Genomic DNA, 23,648 nt, shown 5'->3' with positions numbered 1-23,648 from the left:
GGTAATTTGATTTGACTGAACACAAGGAGCCACAGACTAATAAGCCTGCGGTTAGAGGAACACGTGTGGGAGAAGGCAAGACTGCAGAGGGCAAGAAAAGGGTCAGGGATGGCTGGTAGGGAACCAGCTGTGCTGGATGGCTGCATAATTTACTAATAATGGTGCAAGGGAAGGACCCTGCTGCTGAGGGCTGGGAGACGCTCTGTCACCCCAGGGGAAGGTTATGGACCTTCTCTGTGTTTTGTGTCACAGAAAAGGACAGGTACATCCTATGGTGATATCTACTGGGAAAGGGAAGAATTTGTATCATCAAAATTTACTGCAGGAAAGAAAACAACAAAATCACCTATTCTGATTAATTCTATCAGATGTGATTATTTGCTTATAACAACCGCTTTCTATAATGCCTAACTCTACATCAGCCTGTACAGAACAGCCCTTTTTTAATGTGTCGCTCTCAGGAGCCCCTGCCTGCACTTCTGCAGCTTGGTAGCTCCTGCTCTGGTGTGTGGTTATACTACATCCAGCTACAGAAAGCACAGGCGAGTGGCAGCCAAACCGTCAGAGGAAGAGACTCATGCTACTTACGCTTTTTATCTGACAAAGGTATTTACATTGATGGCAAGTGGGTTGTAAATAGGTGGTACATTTTATTATTATTATTATTATTATTTTTTTGCTAGCCATTAATGGACTTTTAATAACATGGTAGTTATTAACATTAACAATATGAGCGGCCACGTGAACCAAAAGGAAAGCCGAAAGTACATGCCTGGCAAATAGTCTGGGCTGCTGACAGCGTCCCGTCCTCCCAGCCTGCTCCATGGGTGTGTGCAGGGAATTTCTGATGCATGCTCCTATGAACAGCTAATGTGCAGTTGAGCACTTTCCGGTAAATGGCTCTTAAGACTTTAGAGCCGCTGCCATACAAAAGTCTATTGTTCATATGCGGGATCTGCCTCCCTACCGTTCATTAGAAAAGCACAGATCACAACAGTGGCATGTTTATCTTAGCAGGGTGTTAAGTCCTACCAACTGAGTCACAGACACTGGTTTAGGATTAGAAACAGGTTTACCCTGGCTATTCCAAAACATGCCAAATGCAGAGCAAGGCACATGTATGTTGTCAGTGCTCAGGCAACAGTTTTAAGAAGGTTATATGTGGCAGTCTGAATCAGATGACAGCGCCTTTATATATATGAGAATGAGCACAAGATGGTTCCAGTAGAGAAACAGGGGCTGTCCGCTGGCAACCGCTAGCCTGGAGGGGCTGATCTCCCTCCCTAGCTGTCCTCTGCAGAGAGATCGGCTGCTGCACGGGGCAGGGGCTCAACTTCAAAATGCCTGAATCTCTCCCTGGGCTAGGGCTGGTATCTGTGAATGCCCTCATAGACTTGTTGATGCATTGAAAGCTCCAGCCAAGAGGGATGAAAATCTCAGGAGGCTGGTAACATCTATTAGGTTGAAAACTTAAAGGAACTGTTTCTCCAGCTTATAAAAATGGATCAGTGAGCCTGGGCTGTCATCACATCGTCCTATCCCAAACTGACTCCTGCCTATACTACAGAGACAATACTGGTGTTTTGGCAGCTGGATTCGACAGTGCAGACAAGTGTCCCATGAGGAAGGGCTCCTGCAGAGTCCTACTGATAGAAATGTTTAACAGCATTGAAGCCTATGGGCTGCATCCTCTCTGCTCTTTTTCTGTTTCTCCTCCCTATTTTATCATGAGTTGGCTCCCAGTGCAGAAGACAAGACATATCTCCTCCTCTTCCTTGATGAAGCGATATTCAAATTGCACAGGGTCCTAGTGAGTTATTGAGAACAGTTTTGAGGGAGGAGGGAAAGCGACCTTAAAGCCTAAAATGAGTGTAACAACCAGTAATTTTCAGGTGACTCCCTTAAGAAGCAGAAAGTCTGATGGCACTCAGGAGGTGAGGTAAGGAGGGAAAAGCAGGGACATTAAGGTGGGGTGATGGCCAGGGAACACCAAAGCAGTAAAGGAGAACAGGATACACCAAGGAGAGAAGGGAAGATTGAGGTAGACAGTTTGGCATCTCCAGAGAAAGACAGAGGACATCATCAGGTAGGATTCAGACAGAATAGGTATGCTGATGCCTATGCAGCCATGCACGTAGCAGGGGCTTGGGAGAACAGATAAAAGCCAATATCTGTGGATACATTGCATGGTGGAAAAGGATCTGAAGGGAAAGAAGGAAAATGCAGGAAATTTGGACATGAGAACTGAAATCTTGGGGGTTGGGGGGGGATGTTTGGGCCTTTGGAAGAGCACAGGAGCAACTCATACTGCTGGCACCTTTGGTGCCAGAAAAATCATATTCCCCTGACTTGGTGGGCAAAATGAGTTCACTGAGTGGCAGCCCCCTTCAGACCTACCTCTGGGAGGAAACAGCTTTTATGTCTCGATGGGTCAGCTCAGTATTACGAATCTCACCTCTGAGCTGTGACTCTCTCTCAGCATTTAACAGCCTGTGTTTTCAAAGGCCTCCGACCACCTCAGCCCTTCTAGCTCCCAGCCAGCGCTCACCCTCATGGTAGAGCCTCACAAACACGGAGAGTGAGCTTAACCCTCGGGGAGGTAAACACCTAAAATCAAGACCCCCCAGGCCAGAAATGGCTGGGCTTCACAAGGCATGCACCTCGTGTGCAGCCGGTCCTGTCTCAGCTCCAAAATCAGCAGGACACCAAAGGAGGTGAAGGAGGAGGGGAGAACAGAGCAACATGGCTAGCCTTTCACAGCAAGAAAGGAAACGCTGTGCAGGCAGCCTGGGCCAAGCAGCCCTGAATTTTAATCAGCCCCTTTTCTTCTGAATGGAGAACTTGGGACATTGGTCTGGTGGGTGGGTGGGAAGACCGCAGGCATTTCAGGACAGGCTCATTTCCTAGGAGAGCAGGGCTCTGGAAAAAGGACTGGTTGCTGCAATTAGACTTGCATGGGCATCTCCTAGGAATCAGCAATGCTCTCCTATGCCAGCTGAAAACTGTGAAAGACTTCTCCTACCTGGATCACTTAATGTTGCCCCATGCGTCGGCCTTATGATTCACAGGTACCCCGCTCTCTGGAGGAGTAATTTCTTTCCTCAAGACACTCACACTGCTACAGTCCATGAAGAGTGTCTTCTGCCTGACAGCCTCAGGTGAGTGTTTGGGGTGGCGGTAGCTTAGTCAAAGGAGGGTCCTGACTGCCCCACAGAAGTTTCTAGGTATAGAGGCTCTTGTGTCTACCAGACTGGATTAAATAGCAGCAGCACGGGTTCAGCCTGCTGGGAATGTTATCCAGGTAGCTCTCTGTAACCTGCCAAGTAGGACCACGAAATCTGCTGGCTGTGCCACCCTTAATATCTCCAGCACAAGCCAATATACTAAGGGCTTTGCAGTAATGCTACAGCTCGGGACAACAGGCTCTGTCCTGGGGATTCCCTCCAGTGCATCTGCAATGCCTTCACCATGGAAAAAGGGCAGGAATCAGCTTCCTTTCTCCAGGTGGGAATATGCTGGCTGTCTCCTCTCACCCCTCTCCCCATCCTTGTGTTTGGAGACATCCACGGGCAAGCACTCGTCCTCGGCACCAGCTCCTCAGAGACCAGTGCCAATTACGGCCAGCTGAGAGCAGCTCTTGCAACACTTGCCCAATTACAGGGGTGGCCAGACCATTGTCCAGGCAGCATAAAATATATATATATATATATTCATCCTTTCTGCAGATAGACTCAAGGGACTAGGAGCTAATCAATTAACAGCCTCCCAAGACAGAGATTCCTACGGTGAGTATTCTGGGTTTGGGGTTGTTGTGGTGGTTAAAATGATTGCTTCAACAATATATCTAACCAGCAAAGAGATGAAATAGGGAAATGAAAAATAATTATGAAGGTAAAAATGAAGATATTCATAAATTACAAAAAAGACAAAACCAAAAACAACATAAAGATTACCTTCTGCTGATATGATCTTTTAAGCAAAGCCTGCACTCATTTACACTCAGAAAATAAACACAGGAAAATAAACATGACGGGCTGTGGGACAGAGCCATGAATTTAACTAGCCTCTTCTATCTCTGTGTTTGTGATCGTGCTCTGTGGGACGTTTCAGTTTGGTGACTGCAGTCTGCCATGCGAAAGCTAAGCACAAAGTGCAGCACACAGCTCCCGAGGCTCACTTAATCTTGGTTAGACTGACAGAAAGAATGAAAGAGGTGTCAAGGGTGATGCACAGCAGGCCTGCTGGAGACACTGCTGCCTGGTACCTAGGAAGAGCTCTTCAGCCTTATCAGATTTCTGTGGTAGAGACTGTGCATTCCTAGGGAGAGGCTCAGGAGCAGGCAGCTGGGTAACCCAAAGCTCTGGGCGAGGGAGATGGAACAGGAATAAATGTCTTTGATCACTTGAAAAGGGAAAAAAGAAAACCCAAACCCACCATCCCCCATAAGCTCTCCAACATGGTGCTGCTAAGAGGACGTGACAGAGCTAGGAGTTCAGAATTCCTCCACCAGAGAAGTGCTGATCAGATAATCTATCCAACAAAGCATTTTTAAAATATTGTCAAGTTAATGTTTGTTTTTGCCTTTTTTTTTTTTTTTTTTAAGCTGTGCTGTCATTATTGCTAATGCCAGGAAAGAGCAGTGAAAATAAAGGCTTTTAGAACTGAGTGTGCTTTGCACTATCCTTGGTTCTCGTATCTGCAGGAGCAGGTTATAACTATGCTTTAGCTTAGGATAACTGTTGTTCTTGCGTTTTCTCATTCACTTTTTCAGGGAATGTGACCTCAGCTCCCTAGAATTTTGCAGAGTATTTCTAAGGTGTCCAAAAAAGAAACAAAAGAAACATCACCGGGTGTAAATTTATTATGCAGGCATCTGGATTGGAAGATTGCAAGGGTCCATAAACCTAAAAAGATGGGAAAACAGGAGGCCAAAGTAGCACCTGTTTGGTTTATAAGCTTTATAGAGGATTAAAACCACTGCAAAACAGGAGTCACATTGTGATCTAATTGAAACTCTTTGCATGCTGAGCATGGCCGTCTGTAAAATAAAAAGCCAGTATTTCACTTTCTAGACTTGCAATGTAGAAGTACCATTAACAAAAGAGAATTAAAAGATTATGTTTTCTGCATTATTTCATTCCAGAAGATTATAAGACAAAAGAAGAAAATGAAAAGGCATATACTGGAATTTTCTCCAAAGGCGAAACTAGCCGTGACCTCTTTAATGTATTTAAATGAATTAATGCATTACAACTTCCTCCCCTCACCCTCGAGTGTCCCTCTGGGAAGCAAAATTGTGCCATCTAGTGGGATTTGGAACAAGCCAGTTAAACTGTGTATTCTCGCTGGACACTATGGACCCGTGTCCTACCACCTCCGCTTGAACATGTTTGTGGTACGGCATGGGTCTTGGATCCCATTTTGCTCCTAGGTTCAAATCCCTCCCCTGCTAAAGCTGCAGGAAGCATTTGGAGGGGGTCTGCTCACCCTGCCTGGCTTAGGGGCAGGGGAACCTGGTGTGTTCAGAAGGGGAGTATCCAAAAAGTGGCCAGAGTATCCAGTGTGTCACTAACAAACAGAAAATAGGGAGAATAGGGAAAAACAGGGGCAAACACAGCAGGACAGGCTGGAGAGGGAGGAACTTCTCGCCCCTTGAGCCAGGCAGCACTGGGAAGGTAAAATACATCCCAAAACGGATGCTTTTTTTCCAGGGGCCAGAGAAGGGGAAGGTAAATTGCTTTTTAATTTATTTGCTAGGTCTATGTTTCTTCTTGTTGATGGGAAAGATGAGAAAAAAAAATGATTTTAATGACTACAACTTGGTAAATTTGAAACATCAAAGCCACGTGATGTGGTTCCCCTGTGGATGAAGGAGCTGCCATTTGCCAGGCAGCCAGCAACGTGTTTTGATACACTGCACAGCAATGGAGCTGCTGTATGCAGATGAGACTTTAACACAAACAATCTCATTTCCTAGTACTCTTCTCTAACCTTAGTTAAGCAATAGGCCTAATATAGGTTTCCATGTGATCTTTTAATCTTTGCCCTTTATGGATTGGTGTATCATTACGCCAGACAGGCATTTAACTGCTTGCAATTTTTTTCTCCCGTGCTAGTGATAACGGAGAGATATATCGCGTATGGCTGCAATATTAAAATCAGTCTGAGTATCACAAATGACTTATATAGCTGAGTATCAAACACAAATCTAATAAAACCTGATAGATGTCAGTTGGGAACACTCCTTATTGCCTCACAGGCACAACAGGTGAATGAGTAACAGCTCCATGAGGACTTTTCAGTATCGGAAAAAGTAAAGTTCATTGGCCGATCCTCAAATAATTAACAACTCTTTCCTTTACAAATACAGTGAGAAGTGATATTTTCCAACAAAATATAATCTGTTTTTCTCCATCTCAAAGCATCCCCTGGAATAATTGGATCGATTCTGTGATCTGGGAGAACTTTGTCTTGTTTGAATCAACATGGAAAGGAATCTTAAGAACGTTTTGGTCATTTCTTTTGGATTTTTACTTCTCTTCACTGCTTATGGAGGGCTCCAGAGTCTGCAGGTAAGTGGAGCATCTCCCATTAGCTGGCAGGACCGCTGGCCTGGAAGCGCACCAGCCCAGCTGGTGGTGTGAAATCCCTCAGTCTTTCCATGGCTTTTGTGAGGAAGGTATGCACTTTTTTTTTTTTTTTCCTAAATTACATAGGGTAGGACATCAGCTTGGCACAGGTTAGAATCCCTCACCCAGACCCATAGCATCTACTAAATAGATGATTCTAATACTTCTCAAATAGATTGAATGCTTGCATCAGAGTACTTTGTTTGATCCATATAAGCTGTCTGAATGAAAACTAAATTTCTCTGAGATATTTCTCAGAATATATTGCAAAATTGAAAACAAATTCCTTTTCTGGAAAGGGTTTCTTATGAATACTTCTAAATTCCTATAATTTCAATATTATTATAATACAGTGATGTTAAATAATAAAAATATATGCCCACCTTATTAAATAATCTGAACATAAAATAATATAGTTTCATGATGTAACATTGTAATAAAAAAATCTTATTTTATATCAAAGGCAGCCCCAGGTTGTATTTACATTAACATCCTAAAACAACACAGTACAGAGGTTTGTAAACGACTTGAACACTCAGCATAGCATACCTCAGAGCTGGCTGGTTTAGTATAGTAAAGAAAAATAAAATGCAGAGGGGATACCATTGCTTTCTATGAATACTTCATGTTAGATAAATGCAAGGAGTTTTCCAGACTAGAAGACTGCTGGTCTAATGACAAACAAATGTATATAAGCCATCCATGACCAGGGTTAGGCAGGATATTAAAAGATATCCCTGAGCAATTAGGTTCTTGAAGGATTTTCCAACTGGTGTAGGAATCTCTATGCTTTAGAGGTGGAGCTTGATATGTTTATTAAGGCTTCTTTTCTGTATAATATGATACATATATAATACGATACAGTTGTTTGCAGTAACAAGGAGCTCATCTCATCTCAGGGGAGGTCCCCCCTAGCTCTGCACACCTGTCTCTTCTCTCCGAGATCAGTTTATATTTGCTAACACTCAAATTCCAAGCCCAAGAAAGTTCTGCAAAAACAGTCCCAAAATGGATGGAGATGTTACGAGCTGGGCAGACTAATGAGAGGGGCAATGATAAACACAAGACATCACAGTCAAGAAACTCATCTGAAGCCATGCATGTTCAGGTGAAGTGCTGGAACACGGATGTTCCCTTTCCTGCAGCACGGAGTGGTGCCGACTTACAAAGTAGACCTCTTCTCCCTCCATTTTATCTTGGTGGTTAAAGACAACTTGTTGAGACACAATCAAAAGTAGGTTATTTTATTGATTTGTAGCCTGCAGGATAGGTATTAAAACAGGCACTATTTATTTCAATGTTTCTCCCCGCCCCACCCCCCAAAAAAAAATAAAAAAAACACACAACAAACCCTCTTAAAAACTAAGCTAACCATATGATTTTGAAAGCCTGGCTCCTAATTTTGGGAAGTTGTAGCTGACAAAAGCAGACACTTGATGTGTTAGAAATGAGACCTCTGTGATCAGGGAGTCTCTTTGCCTGTTGGCAAAACAACTCTTCCAGTCCCCAAATGCACTGACACTGCTCAGCAGAGGAAATCCCCTCCTCAGCTCCTTGTCCCGATGGCTGAAGAATTCAGACAGTATCACACCTCCAGTTTGAAGTAAAGCATCTTTCACTGTGGCGAAGTCAGCTCTTGCAATGCAGAGCTAAGGATATTCTTGCCTGGGGCAAAGAGAGAAGGACAAAAAAAAAAAAAAATTATCCTTCATTCAGCTTGCTTTCAACAAGAAACTCAAACAAATTACATTAAATAATCTAAGTACTGACCAACGCTTTGGATCTGAGCAATCCTCACGTGGTTCAGTACTGTATTTTCACAAAAGGGCTATCACTGTGAGAAAATAAGCATTAATGCACAAGCAAAATGCTCTGGGGAAAGGAGTTGGAGACGGGGGAAGCTAGGGCTGGATATATCTGCCTGAAGCCACCCTCTGTACACCATAGCAGCATACACCTGTGGTAAAATCTGTCTCACCCGCTGTTTTTGTCCTTGCAGAGCAGTCTCAACTCAGAGGAAGGCCTGGGTGTTGCTTCCCTAAGTGTTCTCTATGCTGCTCTTATCATCTCGTCCATGTTTCTCCCTCCAATCCTCATCAAGAAGCTGGGTTGCAAGTGGACCATCGCAGGCTCTATGTGCTGCTACATTACCTTCTCCTTGGGGAACTTCTATGCTAGCTGGTACTAGTGCTCAAGTACTTGAACCCTCTCTACTGTCTCTGGACTAGATAACAGTTAGGGCAAAACTCTCTTTCACCTCAACCCCTACCCTAGCTCCATGTTGTGGATGTAAAAGTTAAATGCCAAAGGTATTGCCTGCAAGGAGTAGGGATAAATAAATCCAGTAACAGCTGGAGCAGAAGTGAAAAGCTGAAAAAAGCCAGAATGAATGCATCCATCTACCCACCTGATGCTGCTTCTCTAGCTCATACATGTAGCAGAGATTTCCCTTAAAAAAAAAAAAAAAAAGGTTAATTGAAAATCCAAATGACTGTTTGGACTATTTTTGGAAGTACTGAAGGGAAAGCTGTTTTCTAGCCAGCGGCTCTGTGAGCAGAGGACCACCACATGGTTTCAGGTCCTGAAACTTTCAGGTCCTAAGATTCAGAAGACTGGCCCTTTCTTGGTTTCACATCATAGATTTGTTGAATCACACACAGGATAAATCTATTTCTTTGATGTCTATTTTTGCCTCTGGAACTTTGGGCAAATGATTATTACGCTAATGGATGATAACCATGCTAAATAAAGTGTTCTTTGGCAGGTACACACTAATCCCTACCTCTGTGATCCTGGGCTTAGGAGGAGCACCACTCTGGTCTGCCAAATGCACTTACCTCACCATTGCTGGCAATTCGTACGCTGAGAAAGCAGGAAAAAATGGGAAAGACATTATCAACCAATACTTTGGGGTCTTCTTTCTGATATTTCAGTCCTCTGGAATCTGGGGAAATCTTATCTCATCCCTGATATTTAGCCAGTCTTCCAACAAAGGTAAAATAATTTAAATTCTTGGCGCTTCTTTCTACTATATACATCAGCTAGTTTTAGATAGTAAAAGATAGATTTCTGTAGTTGAGCTACTGACCCTCAATTCTCATCCTAGGCAGTAAAAACAAACACTTCAGGTGTGAGTTAGCTCATCTGAAGGCAGATGTCTGAAGTAGATTGGCTAAATTGCTCTCTGGAATTGTCTATTTTCTATCAACTCTTCATCAGCTATAAACAGAGTTCAGACAACTAGCTCAAAAATAGACGTCTATTGAGTTCCTTTTGAATTCCACCCCTGTCTTGTAAAGCACAGATAGGCTGCTGGCAGTGACAGTCTTTCGGATCTGACTTCTATTTAAAGTGGATTAAAACAAAAGGCACTGGAGCAGCCTTTTCGCAAAGCTTGTAGTATTGAATTAATTTGCTGCTAAACATTCATGGTTAGTCAAGCTGATGTTGGTGCTTACTGAAAATTAGTGCTTTTCAGAAATGTCAAGAAGAAACAGAAGTAGCTATTGGCAGGAGTCTGCATGCCAGGGCTCCTCCACCATGTTTCAGGTTCAGGCAGCAGATGTTGATGTAGCTTGAAGAAATCACTCACCAGCACTGCCCTCATTTCCCAAGCTTGTAATTGGCATAAGCTTTAAATGGGCAGTTGTGAAGATAAATTAATACTTGGACACCACCTTAGAGATTCAAAGTGCTATGGTGTATTATAATTATTGCAGTCTCCCAGGCTTTCCCTATTTTGTCAAAGTCAGAACAGGATGCACACGGAAGGAGCTTTCCATATCCACTGCTGCTATGAATAGCAAGAAGTTACCTCTCTTCCCTGGCTCAGTTAAACTGTACATCCTCTGGGGGGTATTCACATAGGGATTAGGTTGAACCTAAATGTCAGGGAGTTGGCATCAGGATTTAATCTTTGAATCCTTGGCTATATGGCAAGGTAGTTGTGACACTTATGGAGAATCAGGCTTCCTTTAAACCCAAACACCATCAAAGCAGAATGCTGAAGGACTTTATCACTTGCAACAGAGCCTTGCTGACCTGATTACTGAGCCACACGATATCTCAGGAGGGACCAGATGCTCTGATTTCATTTGCAGGCCAGAGGATTTGGTGCAGCTGTGGGGTCTGCAAAACATTTTACTCTTCCTTGCCTCACAGTACGCGTCACATTAAGTGATGTTAAAAAGAGGATTAAAATGCTGTCTGTCTTGGAAATCCCCTCCTAGTTTTACATCCAGGGATGTTCCTTAAAGTCCAAAGAAACTCTAAATTTTACTTACTTTTTGTCAGCTACATGGGATTTCAGGGAAGGCTGTGCTCCTGAGAGGTGTGCAATGACCAGTACATCTCAGTGATGAGCAGCCATGCTACAAGTCATACTTTCCAACCGTGCCTTGTCAGCGTGACTCGGCTTTAATCTAGAGAGAATTTCTGGCTGGGGTAAGGGTCTCCAGGCATCCAGTTCTTTGCCTCTCCTCTGACAGTGCAGCAAAGGCACCTACCTATACTGCCCACTTCAAATGTGCTTAAAAATTCATTGAGCAGTAAGAAAGATACAGTATGCACCCGCAGAATCAGAATGTGTTGACATATTGCCTGCATCACTGCATCCAGACTCAGCAAGGCAAGCTGCTTTGTGATGCAATGCTACATCGGGAGACAGCAATCAATGTAAGTTGCAAGAGTCATCGTCTCTCATTCATTGATATTGTAGCCTTATTTCCAAAAGAACAGAGCATGCCCAGCCTGGCACCTTCTATACCTCTAATTACAACTTCATCTTCAGATGATATATGTACAGATAAAATACTTGTTTTATGCTCTTCCATGCTTTACTAGTGTGAGTCACTTTCTGCATATCATCACTTGGCTGAGGATCTGTTTGTCCAAAACCACGTAGAAGTAGCCATTGGCAATAATAATTATTTTATGTTATTAAGTTTAATCTGGTATTGAATCTAAAGCTGTTTATGAAACTGGTGAACAGCTGCTTCACATCACAGCAGAACTGATTGGAAGCAATGGGGGAAAGCACACTAAAAGTAGTTACTCAGTAACTCGACTGAAAAATTACAGATCAGGCCCTGTTTAAGGAACCAGCCAAGGTACACCATATTGCCCTTTATTATGCTTGGGCCAATGACAAATTCTACAACAAAAGTACTGAAATTATGGGGTTTTGATCATCAATTCCCACTGCGCAGATTATTTGGGACGATGCTTAGGGTCAGTATTTTGCCTTTACAGACAGGGTCCTGGAGGAAGTGGGCACAGTGTCACGGGGACGCACAGGGTGTGTGAGTGTGCGCACGTGTGCTGCTTTGGCACGTGCCCAGCACAAGGCTGAAGGGATTAAACAAAGCAAAGGTCTTACTCCAAACTCTGCCAAGCTGGTCTGGTTTCAAGTATGTTCTCAAATAGTAATAAAGCTCGTAACAAAGCCAGGAAAAGCCGGATTCTTAGAAGACTGCATTAACGGGCAATCATAATCTGAATTAATAAAGTAGGAAGATGTCTCAAGGTGGTTTCCATTGCTATAACTTATACAGAAATTACCTGGAGAGGGGCAGTATGTTCTGGCTGTAAGAGCTGAGGCCCAGCCGTTCGATGCTGTTGTGAACTGAGGCACCTTTCCGGTGGTGTATTATGATTAAGAGGTACTGATACACGCTGGAACTTTAAATGCTGCAATCTGAGATGGGATTCAGATTTAAGCCTCTGGCTTTAGTCCACATCTCCAAATAACTGCCAATTCAATGCTCTGTCTTGAGCAACTGTTTCCGTTAAACCAAATTTTTGTGTGTTAAGCTTGGATTCTGAAGTTAAACGCCTCTAATTGGGAAGGATTTGAAACCATGACTAATCACTGAGTGCTGGATTCCCTTCTCATTATGTCCTTATATCCAGTGTGCACTCACCTCATGTCTTCTCTGTCCTGCCTTTCTTTTGGTTCTTACCGAAATAGTGGAAATCTCAGAAGAAAGCCTAGCGTGCTGCGGAGCACATGATTGCATGAGCGAGACCACTAATGCCACTGCGTCAGCAGGACCCTCCGAGTCCTTAAAATACACTCTGCTAGGGATCTACACCGGTAAGTAATCCACGCAATCTTTAATGAATATCGCTGATGAGGAACCCACTATTTGTGAAACCAAGCATCATTTTGCAGATTAAGTTTCCAACTTCCTCCTTCAACCCAGTTTGCTAAAAAGAAATATGATATGTGAGAGCTGTAAACAACTCCTTCCTGAAGAGTTTCAAATGCTGTGTGCCGGTGCCACATCGTTTTTGCCTAAAGGAGCAAGCCACTTTTCACCTGGAGTAAAGCTGTAGCCCGGTATGGTGACCCCCATAGGACTGTACTGTAATTAGAGGTGGATCTGTACCATGGCTCCCAGAACATGCAGTCATTTAGGGGGGAGGCTTTTGGATCCCTGCTGAGATTTTACAGCTTCAGTCAATTCTCAGCTGTGATGCTTGAATTATAATACATTTGTGCGAAAGGCGAAGATAAAAAGCAGCGCTAGGCGAATTGGCACGTCTCTCATTTAGTAACGACAGCTCCAATAGACCTTCCTTGCATAAGGCTAGAAAGAAATCAAAGACAGGGAAGGTTGATGCCATCAAAAACTGGAATGACAAAAATAGATATGTAAAGATTCATACAGTGACATCTTGTAGCAATGAAGGAAGTTCAAAATGCATCTGGCTCAGAACAGGTTCATCTCTAGATAACAGGGAAGTATCTAGCAAGGCAATATGTCACCATACCTCTGGTAAAATATCTTCGCAGTCTCTGCACACATATATGCTCGCTATTCTGGGGCAGATGGATAGAATTTGTCATATGCTCATACAGAGCGTATGCAACCCAGTCAGAGCCAGCACTCACCAGACGAGTCCATCACAGCAAATCCTCTCTCCTTCCCAAGCCTCCATTCCTTATCGGTGAGAAAACGCAAAGAGTATTCCCCAATTTCCCTTACAGAGTGTGCTGGAGCTGATGCCTTTCTGTTAAAGGCAGGTTTGGCTTGCAAGTTCAAATTTAAATTTGACGACTAACATATACAGCACTCCCTTAGGCTTTGCTCATGCAAAATGAATGCAACCCCGCTGTCTACTGACCTTGCGTCAGTAGGGTTTCATTTTTCTTTTAAGCTTTTAATAAAAGATACGTCTTTTCCTACCTCAGGGGAAGCCATATAGCTAGATATTTCATTTAGAGACATTTTAAAAACATCTTCCCTGTTTGGTTGCTGAATACGTATTTTGCCAGCTTGGGTAGAGCCAATAATGGGTAAGTCTCCTGTTGTTTATTTTGTGCATGTTTCTATTTATGTTCATACCAATCACTATTAAGCCATGCAGTTACTTATCTCCTGTAGTCGCTCTTGGTTCATTTGACATATTTGTTAGAATATTTGTTCTGTAAATGTGCACGTCCTGCTCTCATCCATTTAAGTCCTGCCATCAGCCCATACACACTAATGAACAGCCTGGCAGAATACACACCTCTTAATGGTTTACAGTCCAGCCACAGTGGAGAAACAGTACGCTGGAGAATATATTTTCATTCTAGAAGACATTGGTGAGAAATAATAAACAATTAGAAATTGAGGCAATTTAATATAAATCTGCTAATGTATTTGGACAGTAAAAGTCGTCAGAAAGTAGCACAAATATAGTAACATAGGAGGACATTAAACAAGCCACGTGGATGAGAAGAGGGGCGTGGTTCTCCTCTTATTCTCTAACTCCACTTGTTTGCATGGATGGATTTCTAAGCTACATCAGTAAGAGAGGAAACACAGTCATGCCTTGTATCTGTCATAAAGCAATCAGTTGCCAGTCTGTGGCTTCGTGTATATTATTAGCTACAATTATCTTCCTGATAACATGAGCAAAATCGTATTGATTCACTCCACAGGCAACAAATGTAGACTGATACAGACACAATCATTTTTTAATTAACTACGCTATGTATTCTTTTATATGCTGCTTCTGCTAGGAAATTATAGGTTCAAAGCTGTAACCTGTGTCTTCTTCAAGTCACCCACAGCTGTTCACTGTCATCTTTAAAACAGCACATATTCTGTACTCAAAGTCCTGCTCAGAGCTGACCAAATAGCTAACCAAATAAAAGGGCTACATGTACTGGGATCCAAGGCAGCGGTTCTACTCCTAGTGCTTTATTTTTCTTTCCGTGTAGTTGAAGGAAGATCCGCCCCCAACCATGAATGCCTTGGCACTGAAAGTGAATATTCCTTGCTTGTGTTGATTTAAAGCCTTTTGATAGATCCAAAGGGAGCTCTTTCTGGCCAGCTCCCCAGCCCCGCGACCCCTGGCCTGCCCTGGAAGGGTGAGCCATCACCCTCAGTGGCCGTGCAGCTGGCCTGGCGGCTGTCACAACAGGCGAGTCACAGCTAAGCAGAGGGGATTTGCGAGGTGCACAGCTGTATGCTGAAAATGCAAATGTAGATCAGGCCTCCTTGTTTACACAGAAATGGCCTTTACACTGAAGCGGAATCATATTCATCTGCCAAAACATCCCATAGAGAACTAAGCACTAAGTCAGAACAATAACAGCAAGAAGCGATTTCCCATCCATCTTCCAGCGTTCCTCATTTTTTTCATGAACTTTTTGTTTTGTTTTTGCAGCTAGTGGTGTGCTAGCTGTGTTGCTGATTGTTATATTTCTGGACCAGATCAAATCTGACCAAGCAGAGACTGAGAAAGAAATACAAAAGACACCATCCCTTTGGTCTACGTTCCTAGCAACTTTCCAGCACCTTAAAGATAAAAGACAATGCCTTCTAATCCCTCTGACAGTGTACAGTGGGCTTGAACAGGGATTTCTTGCTGGTGACTACACAAAGGTGTGGATGACAATGCAAATCTATTTCTGTCTGATTGTTTTTTTTTGCCTTTGTGACTTACTGTTGCATCTGATCTATATTTACTTGTTAAATGAAGATGTTCTCAATGGTGATTTGTGCCTAGCTAAATTACTGCTTACTTCTACTTGAGTGAACTCTGGGTGGCATCTTCAAACAGAATAGGCCAGCCGTAAACATGTCCCTTGGAACAGCCTTAAAAAGAGCACAGAGGAGAGCTTAACTCATCAGTGGAGGCCACAGAAGAGAGCTACAGGTTCAAACTCTTTGGCTTGTTGTAAATAACAAACTGGGAGAAAAGCCAGAAGTCTGCAAAGCTTTTGTATCTTCCTTCCTTCTGGTTTCCCTAGAGTTTCTGTAAGTGCAAGTCAGCACACATACCACATATTTTATTTTATGAACCTTTACAGTATGAGGGCAAGCCATCAACATTGCTGGCTGAAAGCCCTTACCAGTCGCTAGTGCAGCATGTCCAAACCCTGACATCGAAATGATCAAAACCTCCTCTGCTCCTCCAATTCCTCTCCAAACCTGGACACGTAGTAGGTGTGCTCTCCACACATTTGTTGAGAAAGCCTCCAAAGAAAGGGGGCAAACTTCCTGAGCTGCTTATTTGAAATTTAAGCTATCAAACCTTGCATATAAGCAGATGGAAGAGTGCACCTGCTGCTGTGTTTGAATGCATTGAGAGGGGCACTCCATGGCCACGTCCAGAGGCTGCATGCTCTTGCAGGTGAGGTCCTCCTCATTTCCCAGGAGGTGCTCAGTGATAATCATAGTGCCGATTGTTGATCTTCAGATCCTGAGGTACAAAGGAAAGGGCAGAAAACTCCTAGTGCCACTGCCAGGAGTTTTATTTGCATAGTGAGCAGTGCCCCAGTGCTTTCCCCTGCTTGTTACTGCTCTGTTTGCATAGCATAGGTCTGACTGGGAACCGGGTTAGGGATATCACTGCTGAAGGCCAACTATGTCAGTACTCCAGAGACCTGTCAGCAAACTCCGTAGCTGTGCTCCTTTGACCTTGTCTGTGCTGGCTATTTACTAAGTACACAGGCTAAGACCCTTGAACCTTAGCTGCATATTTTCCCTGAAGCCAATGTGTCACCACCGTCTCTTCTCTTGCAGACATATGTGACCTGTGCCCTGGGGATACACTATGTTGGTTACGTGATGATCTGCTTTTCAGCTGTGAATTCCCTCTGCTCTCTGCTCTTTGGAAAGATCTCTCAGTTCACGGGTAGAAAACTCCTTTTTGCATTAGGTATGTAAAGGTCACTTGAAGGACTGATCACCTCATGTAAAATATCAAATCCAGTGCTCCCCCCTTTGTGTGCACTACAAAGGGAGAGCTCCCCGTCAGCTCTCAGTTAAAACCAAAGTCAATTGGGGGGAAAACTTAACTCATGAGAAGAGAAGCAGCAAAGCCAACCAGTGTGTTCAAGTCACTGCCTTACACCACTTTGCTGGTGTAGTTAACCCTGCTTTTATCTACTCAGAAAGCATCTTACAGCTTTGATGTTTTATAGCTCTAATGCAACCGGTGATAAATGATCTTACAATGCAGAAGTTGAGGTCTACACTGTACCTGAGAAGGACTTCTCCATTGGGGTGAAACTTCCTCACCTTTACGGAGCGAAAGCCACCGAGAACCTAGTAGGATACACTGCTGATTTGAGTCTCAGGGGGTGGTGAACCAAGAACTGTCAATAACCAATCTAGAAATTTTAGGAAAAATTTAAAAGATTGGCCTAGTGTACTTTTCACTGCTTGTTCTAAAGGGTGAAAAATAAAGGAAAGGGTCATATGATAATGTGTCAGGCTAAAATAACTTGAGGGCCTGTATATGGAACAGCAATGTTCAGATTGCCATGAGAAGAGATTTGTATATTTAAGAACCTCTCCATCTCCAGAGAATGCTGTTACAGGAAATAATGGAGGCAGAAGAACACCAAGAAATGTTTAATTTCTGTCCTAGTATCCACTGAAGTATCTACGCTGAGGTGTATTGATACTTTACTTCCATTACACAGACTTCCACATTATTAGAGACCTCCACAGGAATTTTTAAACCTGGGCAAGGAAGAAGAAATTTAGTGTCCTTTATATTACTGTCACTATTCAGTGATTGTTCTACATGCATTTCATTCTGTGAAACTAATTTTAGATGTAAAAAAAAAAAGCAAATTAAAATAAATTAAAAAAAAATAGCATTAGTAATGCAAGACCTCTAACCTCTCAGTTCTGTTTAATAGTCTTTGTACTCAGACTCTAAATGTGTGCCCGTGACAGAGAACAGCCAGTTACTCATTTACGTGCTGCTTTTAAAAAGAAAGACAGAAAGGCAGCAGTCACTCTAGACATCCTTAATTGCCTCCTTTAGACCTGAAACAAAATCTGTGTTTAAGGGCTACCTAAGGAGAGGCGACCAGTGCTTCCTCTCCCGTGCCACATGCATCGCATTTGGATTGCAGGGCTTTCAGCAGCCCCTTCTGCTGCTGAGTGGCAGTTCTCATCCTCTGGGATATAAGCCACACCAGCTTCCAGGATCTCAGTTTAGGACACTGCTCAGAATTATTAACTGAAGACTGCAAAGCGATCGCATTGTCTTGTGTTTCATGTGATATCAACCCAGTCAGCGCAAATCTCAATGAACCAGAAAGATTTTAAGATTGCCTTGTGCTTTAGTTGGGAGTAGAATTTTAAAGCGCATCTACCACTATCTGTCCTGCTTATAATAACATTTATATTTCACTTCTTTCTTTCTAAATTGACAGCCACAGTTACAAACATTGCCTGCATAATAGCACTACTGCTGTGGAAACCTCATCCTAACCAGCTTGTTGTGTTCTTCATATTCCCTGCTCTTTGGGGCATATCTGATGCCATTTGGCAGACACAAACTAATGGTAAGTCCTGGTGACAATGAAATGAATTCTCCTGAGATATAAAAATTCACATTTGTATTTATAAACAATCTGGTTTAGAACGTGCATAATAATTATGATGGGACTAAGACAACATCTGAAAGAAATATGTTAGCTCTTTGGAGACCTGAAGAAATAAGAACAAGTTAGGAATAAGAAAGTAGAATACTCAATAAACATTTTTTTTTCCAAAATGAAGACAGAAGAACATTGCAGAAGATAATAACAGATATTTAGAATAAATATTCTGGATGAGTGCAAGTTTTTCACAGAAAATTAGAAAATTCAGAAAAATGATATATTTAGTCTGTCTTTTGTAATAAAGGAGAGCACTGAAAAAAAGATCAACTCAAAGATCATCAACAAAAGAAGCAGCAAATTGGCTGTTAGGAGTTATTCGAAAAAAAAAAAAAGGGAGAAAACCACACAGAGCAATATTATGCAACCATGTAAATCCATCATTCATGCAGTTCTGATTTGTTCCATTTAAAAATCATAATCAAATGTGATAAGGTACAAGAAGGCAACAAAAAGGAGCAGAGCCTTGGGAGACTTCCATATAAAGGAAGACTAATAAACTAGAATGCTTCAGCCCAGACAAGTGATAAGTATGGAAAGCAGCCAGTTAGGTTATGAATAGTATAGAAAAAGTGGTTAGAAAAAAATGATTTATTCAGTATTTCACTCAATAACAGAGAAAGTGTTAACAAATAAAGTTATCCTGCAGCAGCCTTCATAAAAAATGAAGGAAATGCTTTTATTCACACATTACATAATTGAACTGTGGTATTCATTGACAAAGGATTTACAAAAGTCCCAAAATGTAAACGGTTTTAGGCTGGAATTACATCATTTCAGGGGAAAATGCTCTTGGGGGTTACTAAGCCTGGTGATCCAGAGGAAACCTCCAACACAGAAAGTTCCTTTGCCTTTGATTGCCAGAGTCAGGAGAGCATCAGAGGGGAAAGATCATTCTGTGCTTGCCTCATTTCTTACCCTCGGAGTCTGTTACTGGAAGGCTATGGTTGGACTTCTTGTCTGATACATAGCAGTTGTCCTTATAATCTTCGTGTTCTGCTTTGTGATACAGTGAAATTATTATACACTGACAGTTCAGATACTGAGCTGATACAAACTCACTTCTGTAAGGGATCCTTTAAACTTATCCCTCACCAAAACTAGAGGAAGTGCTCTTCTAGAGACTGAAGAAAGACTACAAAATGCTGGAGGGGGCAAGAAAGAGCCATAGTCTCTGATGCCTTGAAGGACAGCCTGCTAATGACTGTCAGTCGCAGTCTTTTTAAGTCAATGCTGTAGCTTGTGTCCGCAAGATACAGTTAAATGCTCTCCCACCTGCTCCCATATTTTGATTCTTTATTCATGAGTATTATTTTCCTCCACCTCAGATTCGTATTTGGCAGATACCGTAGGAATACGCATGTGACAGAACTAACTTGCTTGGGCCCACATCAGCACGTGTGTCTGGGCCTCCCTCCCTCTGGCTGCTTCAGTAGATGATGAGATGATTTTGCTCACTGGATAAATCAATATGTTCCTCCTACAGAGCCAGAGGGAAATCACCACAGCCCTTTGCCTGGCACTTACAGCAATCTCCTTCCCAGTGTGTGTAGCAAACAAGGAACTGACCAGTCTGACTTCTTCCCTGTCTTTCCAGCAGCTCCAGGTCATATTCCTTGGAGCAGAGCTGGTACACGAATCAACTGACACCCTCCCATCTTCTCTTATCTCAACCCACATCCTTGTGCCTTTGACTTCAAAATCAGTGCTCTCATTATTTAGGTTCATGAAAAGAGAGCGTCAGTTATCATCTGCCCTCTCTGAAGAAAAGCTGTTCATTCATTTCCTGCTGCTTCTGCCCACAGTCTCCCTGGCTGTTCATCTGTCTCCTTCCCAACACTCCTGAGAACCAGAATTTTAAGTCTGCCACTGTGATAAGGGATCTTCCCAGACAGCCTTGCCCTCAGACACTTGACTCCCTTGAGGACACCTCAGTAAGGACACCTCTGTATGCCTGAGGAGGGGGCACCTGGTGCCCTCACTAGGAAAAGGGGTAGTGCAGAGGACCTCAGTGTTGGAGACCAAGGCTAGGAGATGGCTGCAGTTCCCAACCCCCGGACATGGCACAAATGGTGGACGACTCTTCATTGCTAGTGAGCTCTGCAGTGCTGAGACAAGTCTGACCCCTATTACAGCACTGTGATAGGTCATCTACATTCCCAGATTTCTGCTGGATGCTTACAAAAATTTCACACTTGTCGCTAACTGGGGAAAAAAAAAAACTTATGTTTGCACATTTTTTTTGGTATTGTTTTGTTTTGTTTTACCTTCCTCACATATCCTGCAGTTTCTAGTAACAAAAGTGCACAAGGTTTGCGTTGTCACAGTGATGACAGCAGACCGTGCAGTGACAGTACTGCATCATGCTGCATGCCAGAACAGGATCTGCAGTTTGACATGCCCATTTAGGACAAAATCTCTTTGCCCCTTCATTAGTTTTATACAGGGAAAATAGCATTAACATCATATGAGAAATTTGTGACTCCAAAGGCGAGACTAAGACCTAAAATAGCATTAGGGACTAAGATCTGTGGTGCTTCCTTAGGCAAGATCCCATGAATGCCCCTTCCATCTCAGCAGATTAACCACTGAATACATACAATGGCATTGTGCTGCATACTTTGGGCATTTTATGGTAATCAGAGATGGTTTACTTTGGCCTGCTGTGCATAGTTAATGCTGGAGTTCCCCCTAGAGGATATATAGGCAAACAATAGATGAGTCACTATCTTGTAAAGGTTTCCTAATATGTTTGTGTACGTGTGTGCACTCATTTATTTCCAGTGAAAGCTGCTTCGTTTCAGAGTGTGTAGTGCCCTCTCTTATCTAAACTGAACACAGCTGCTATTATCACCTTCCTGGCGGTAACTGCACTGTGGGCACAAACAACTGTGCAGTGCAGAGCTATCAGGTAGACCACAGAAAAATAAAACTCTCCAGCCTGATGCGTGCCTTTAGAAAGGATGTGAATCAGTCTGGAAAGTTTATAAACCTGGACTCAAATGATTTCCAGCAGTCCTCTTACATATCCATGCCTACCAGTACCAGAGGAAGGGGAAGACGCTGTAGGAGTGGGAAAGCAGGCAGTGGCAAGCAGGATGGATATTTCCATGAAAATAGGGGCCTGTGGCTGCCAGCAAGAATTCAGACCTAGCAGCCTCTGCACTCAGCCAGCCCAGCAGGTCCTTCCACAGCTTCAGCCAGGCAACTCGTGCCATGCTGCCCTCAGCAGCGTTTGTGATACACATAAATGTTTAGGTTCAAGAAAAAACACCGTTGTGCTCCTTGATAACTGCTAGCTGATAGCTTATATACATCGTGGAAACTAGAACCTTCCTGCCAAGTCGACACTTCCCACAGTTGAACTTCAGACTATAGCTTCCCACTCAGTTCTCCCATTGCTTTGATCCAAAATGAAGGCTTCATAAGAAGGGAAAAGAGGTGCCAGCTGAAACCCAGAATACACGTAGAAATGTCATGGTACCAGAAACATTCCTATATTAAACCCTTGTCACTAATCTGCCGTTTTCATGTATGCATAAATCCCTTTTCAGAAGAAAACACAGGATATATTTGCAAAGTCTCTGTTACATGAACAACTTGTACTTGCTCATTTATTAGGCAAAACTATGAAGGATTATCAAATAATTCACAGACAGTTTAATGAACTAAGTACCTCTTATGATGCACTTATCCAACTTTTCCATCACATGTAAATTGAAACAATCAGTTAATGTTATCTTGTAGCCATCAGGAAACGGTGAGTTTTTTGCATACAGATGATGTCTCCCCCAGGGTAGCAAAGCCGAAAGGTTAGTTAAGCCTACCCAGAATTCTAGAGAACTTTGTACTCTTTGTCTTTTGGCTGAATGTGCATATTTCAAACATGTGTTGTTAGATACAGAAGTGGATGAGAAGAGTCAAGGTTCATCATATTCCTCCCTGCTCGCCACAGCTGAGTCAGTGGAATTGCTTGCTTCTTTATCACCAGTGATGCTAGCTCAGCACCCAGAGGAAAACAAGTCCTCTCCCCTTCCCTGGGTGCCTGACCAGTCAGATCTGGAGGCGGGAATCCCTGCCTGAATCCCAGCTGCGGGTGTGCGGCTGACCGAGCTCAGTGGGAGCCTTCCAGGGAATATGAAAGACTTGGTCTGCGAACCTTCCCTTTTCTGGCTGATGATTTGAAAAATAAACTTCCTGCTACCTCACTTCAATAGCACACATCCTTTCTTCCTTCCTCTCATTTTCTTTCACCCTTTTCTCTGATTTTTGCTACTTTATCATTTTTGCTCTTTCACTTATTACATTTCATATGAGTGAAAAAAATGTTCCAAGACAAAGCCTCTATTTTCCTTCTTCTGACATCCCTGAGGGAGGGTCTATTTTCCCTCTCATGGCCTATTTATCTCTGTTGCAGAAAATACCTTATTTCAAATTTAACCTTCACAAGCCTCATCTCCTTGATTTCAGGACTCTACGGTGTTTTATTTGAGAAAAACAAGGAGGCTGCCTTTGCAAATTACCGTCTGTGGGAATCATGTGGATTTGTTATTGCCTTTGGTTACAGCACCACATTGCAAGTCTACATCAAACTATACATTTTACTGGCTGTGCTTGTGTTGTCTATGGTCACATATGGAGTGGTTGAATACATGGAAGTTAAGAGCTCCCCTGGGACACCTACTGCTACAAAAAAGGAAAATGTAGGACCTCACACCCAGGAAACAACTATGTAACCCAATGGCATCAGAGTAATCGAGGTCATCTACAGGCATGTCTCCATGGATGTTCCAACAGGTACTGTTGGAAAGAGGATTAAGGAGCAGATGTCAAAGCCAGTATACTACAAATGTCGTCTTTTTTTTTTTTTTTTGACATTTCAGCCTTATAAAGGAGGATTATCTGACTTCATCCTTTCATACAGGTGACCAACTAAATGTCTTTTTTTTTTTTTTTAAATTAATAAAGTCTTAATAAACGTAAACAAGACTCTTGAAGTCTTCATGTTTTTGTATTTGTGGATTGGACCTGGTACCACAGGTTTATAACCAAACCTGCAAATCCCACATGCAGCATCAGAAGATGACAGCACCTGGAGTTGCTCAGCTGATTGCAAAGAA

At 42.8% G+C, this 23,648-nt stretch overlaps 1 protein-coding gene across 3 annotated transcripts; it reads left to right on the top strand.

Annotated features, from left to right (window-relative positions):
* The first annotated feature begins 1,842 nt into the window (after positions 1 to 1,842).
* Positions 1,843 to 23,515, top strand: UNC93A (unc-93 homolog A). Of its 3 annotated transcripts, XM_083829051.1 has the most exons (11): positions 1,843 to 2,086; positions 3,069 to 3,158; positions 3,726 to 3,785; positions 6,423 to 6,572; positions 8,629 to 8,810; positions 9,394 to 9,623; positions 12,598 to 12,723; positions 15,291 to 15,508; positions 16,652 to 16,787; positions 18,301 to 18,432; positions 22,999 to 23,515. In XM_083829051.1, the coding sequence occupies exons 4-11, from the start codon at positions 6,486 to 6,488 to the stop codon at positions 23,262 to 23,264; spliced, it is 1,377 nt and encodes a 458-aa protein (XP_083685177.1). In that variant the 5' UTR covers positions 1,843 to 2,086; positions 3,069 to 3,158; positions 3,726 to 3,785; positions 6,423 to 6,485; the 3' UTR covers positions 23,265 to 23,515. The 3 variants fall into 3 exon arrangements, with proteins under 3 accessions (XP_083685177.1, XP_083685176.1, XP_083685178.1); XM_083829050.1 differs by lacking the exon at positions 1,843 to 2,086 and having other exon boundaries at positions 2,881 to 3,158; XM_083829052.1 differs by lacking the exons at positions 1,843 to 2,086; positions 3,726 to 3,785 and having other exon boundaries at positions 2,881 to 3,158.
* Positions 23,516 to 23,648: the final 133 nt, after the last annotated feature.

This window comes from Anser anser (assembly GCF_964211835.1).
Source record: "Anser anser genome assembly, chromosome: 3".
Classification (NCBI taxonomy): domain Eukaryota; kingdom Metazoa; phylum Chordata; class Aves; order Anseriformes; family Anatidae; genus Anser; species Anser anser.
The sequence above is the reverse complement of the archived record's forward strand: the minus strand, read 5'-3'. Positions and strand labels throughout refer to the sequence as shown.

Coding starts and splice junctions, on each gene's coding strand:
- UNC93A (XM_083829051.1), top strand. CDS start 6,486: ATGGAAAGGAATCTTAAGAACGTTTTGGTCATTTCTTTTGGATTTTTA. Junction 12,724..15,290: donor TCTGCTAGGGATCTACACCG/GTAAGTAATCCA, acceptor TTGTTTTTGCAG/CTAGTGGTGTGCTAGCTGTG. Junction 16,788..18,300: donor AAAACTCCTTTTTGCATTAG/GTATGTAAAGGT, acceptor CTAAATTGACAG/CCACAGTTACAAACATTGCC.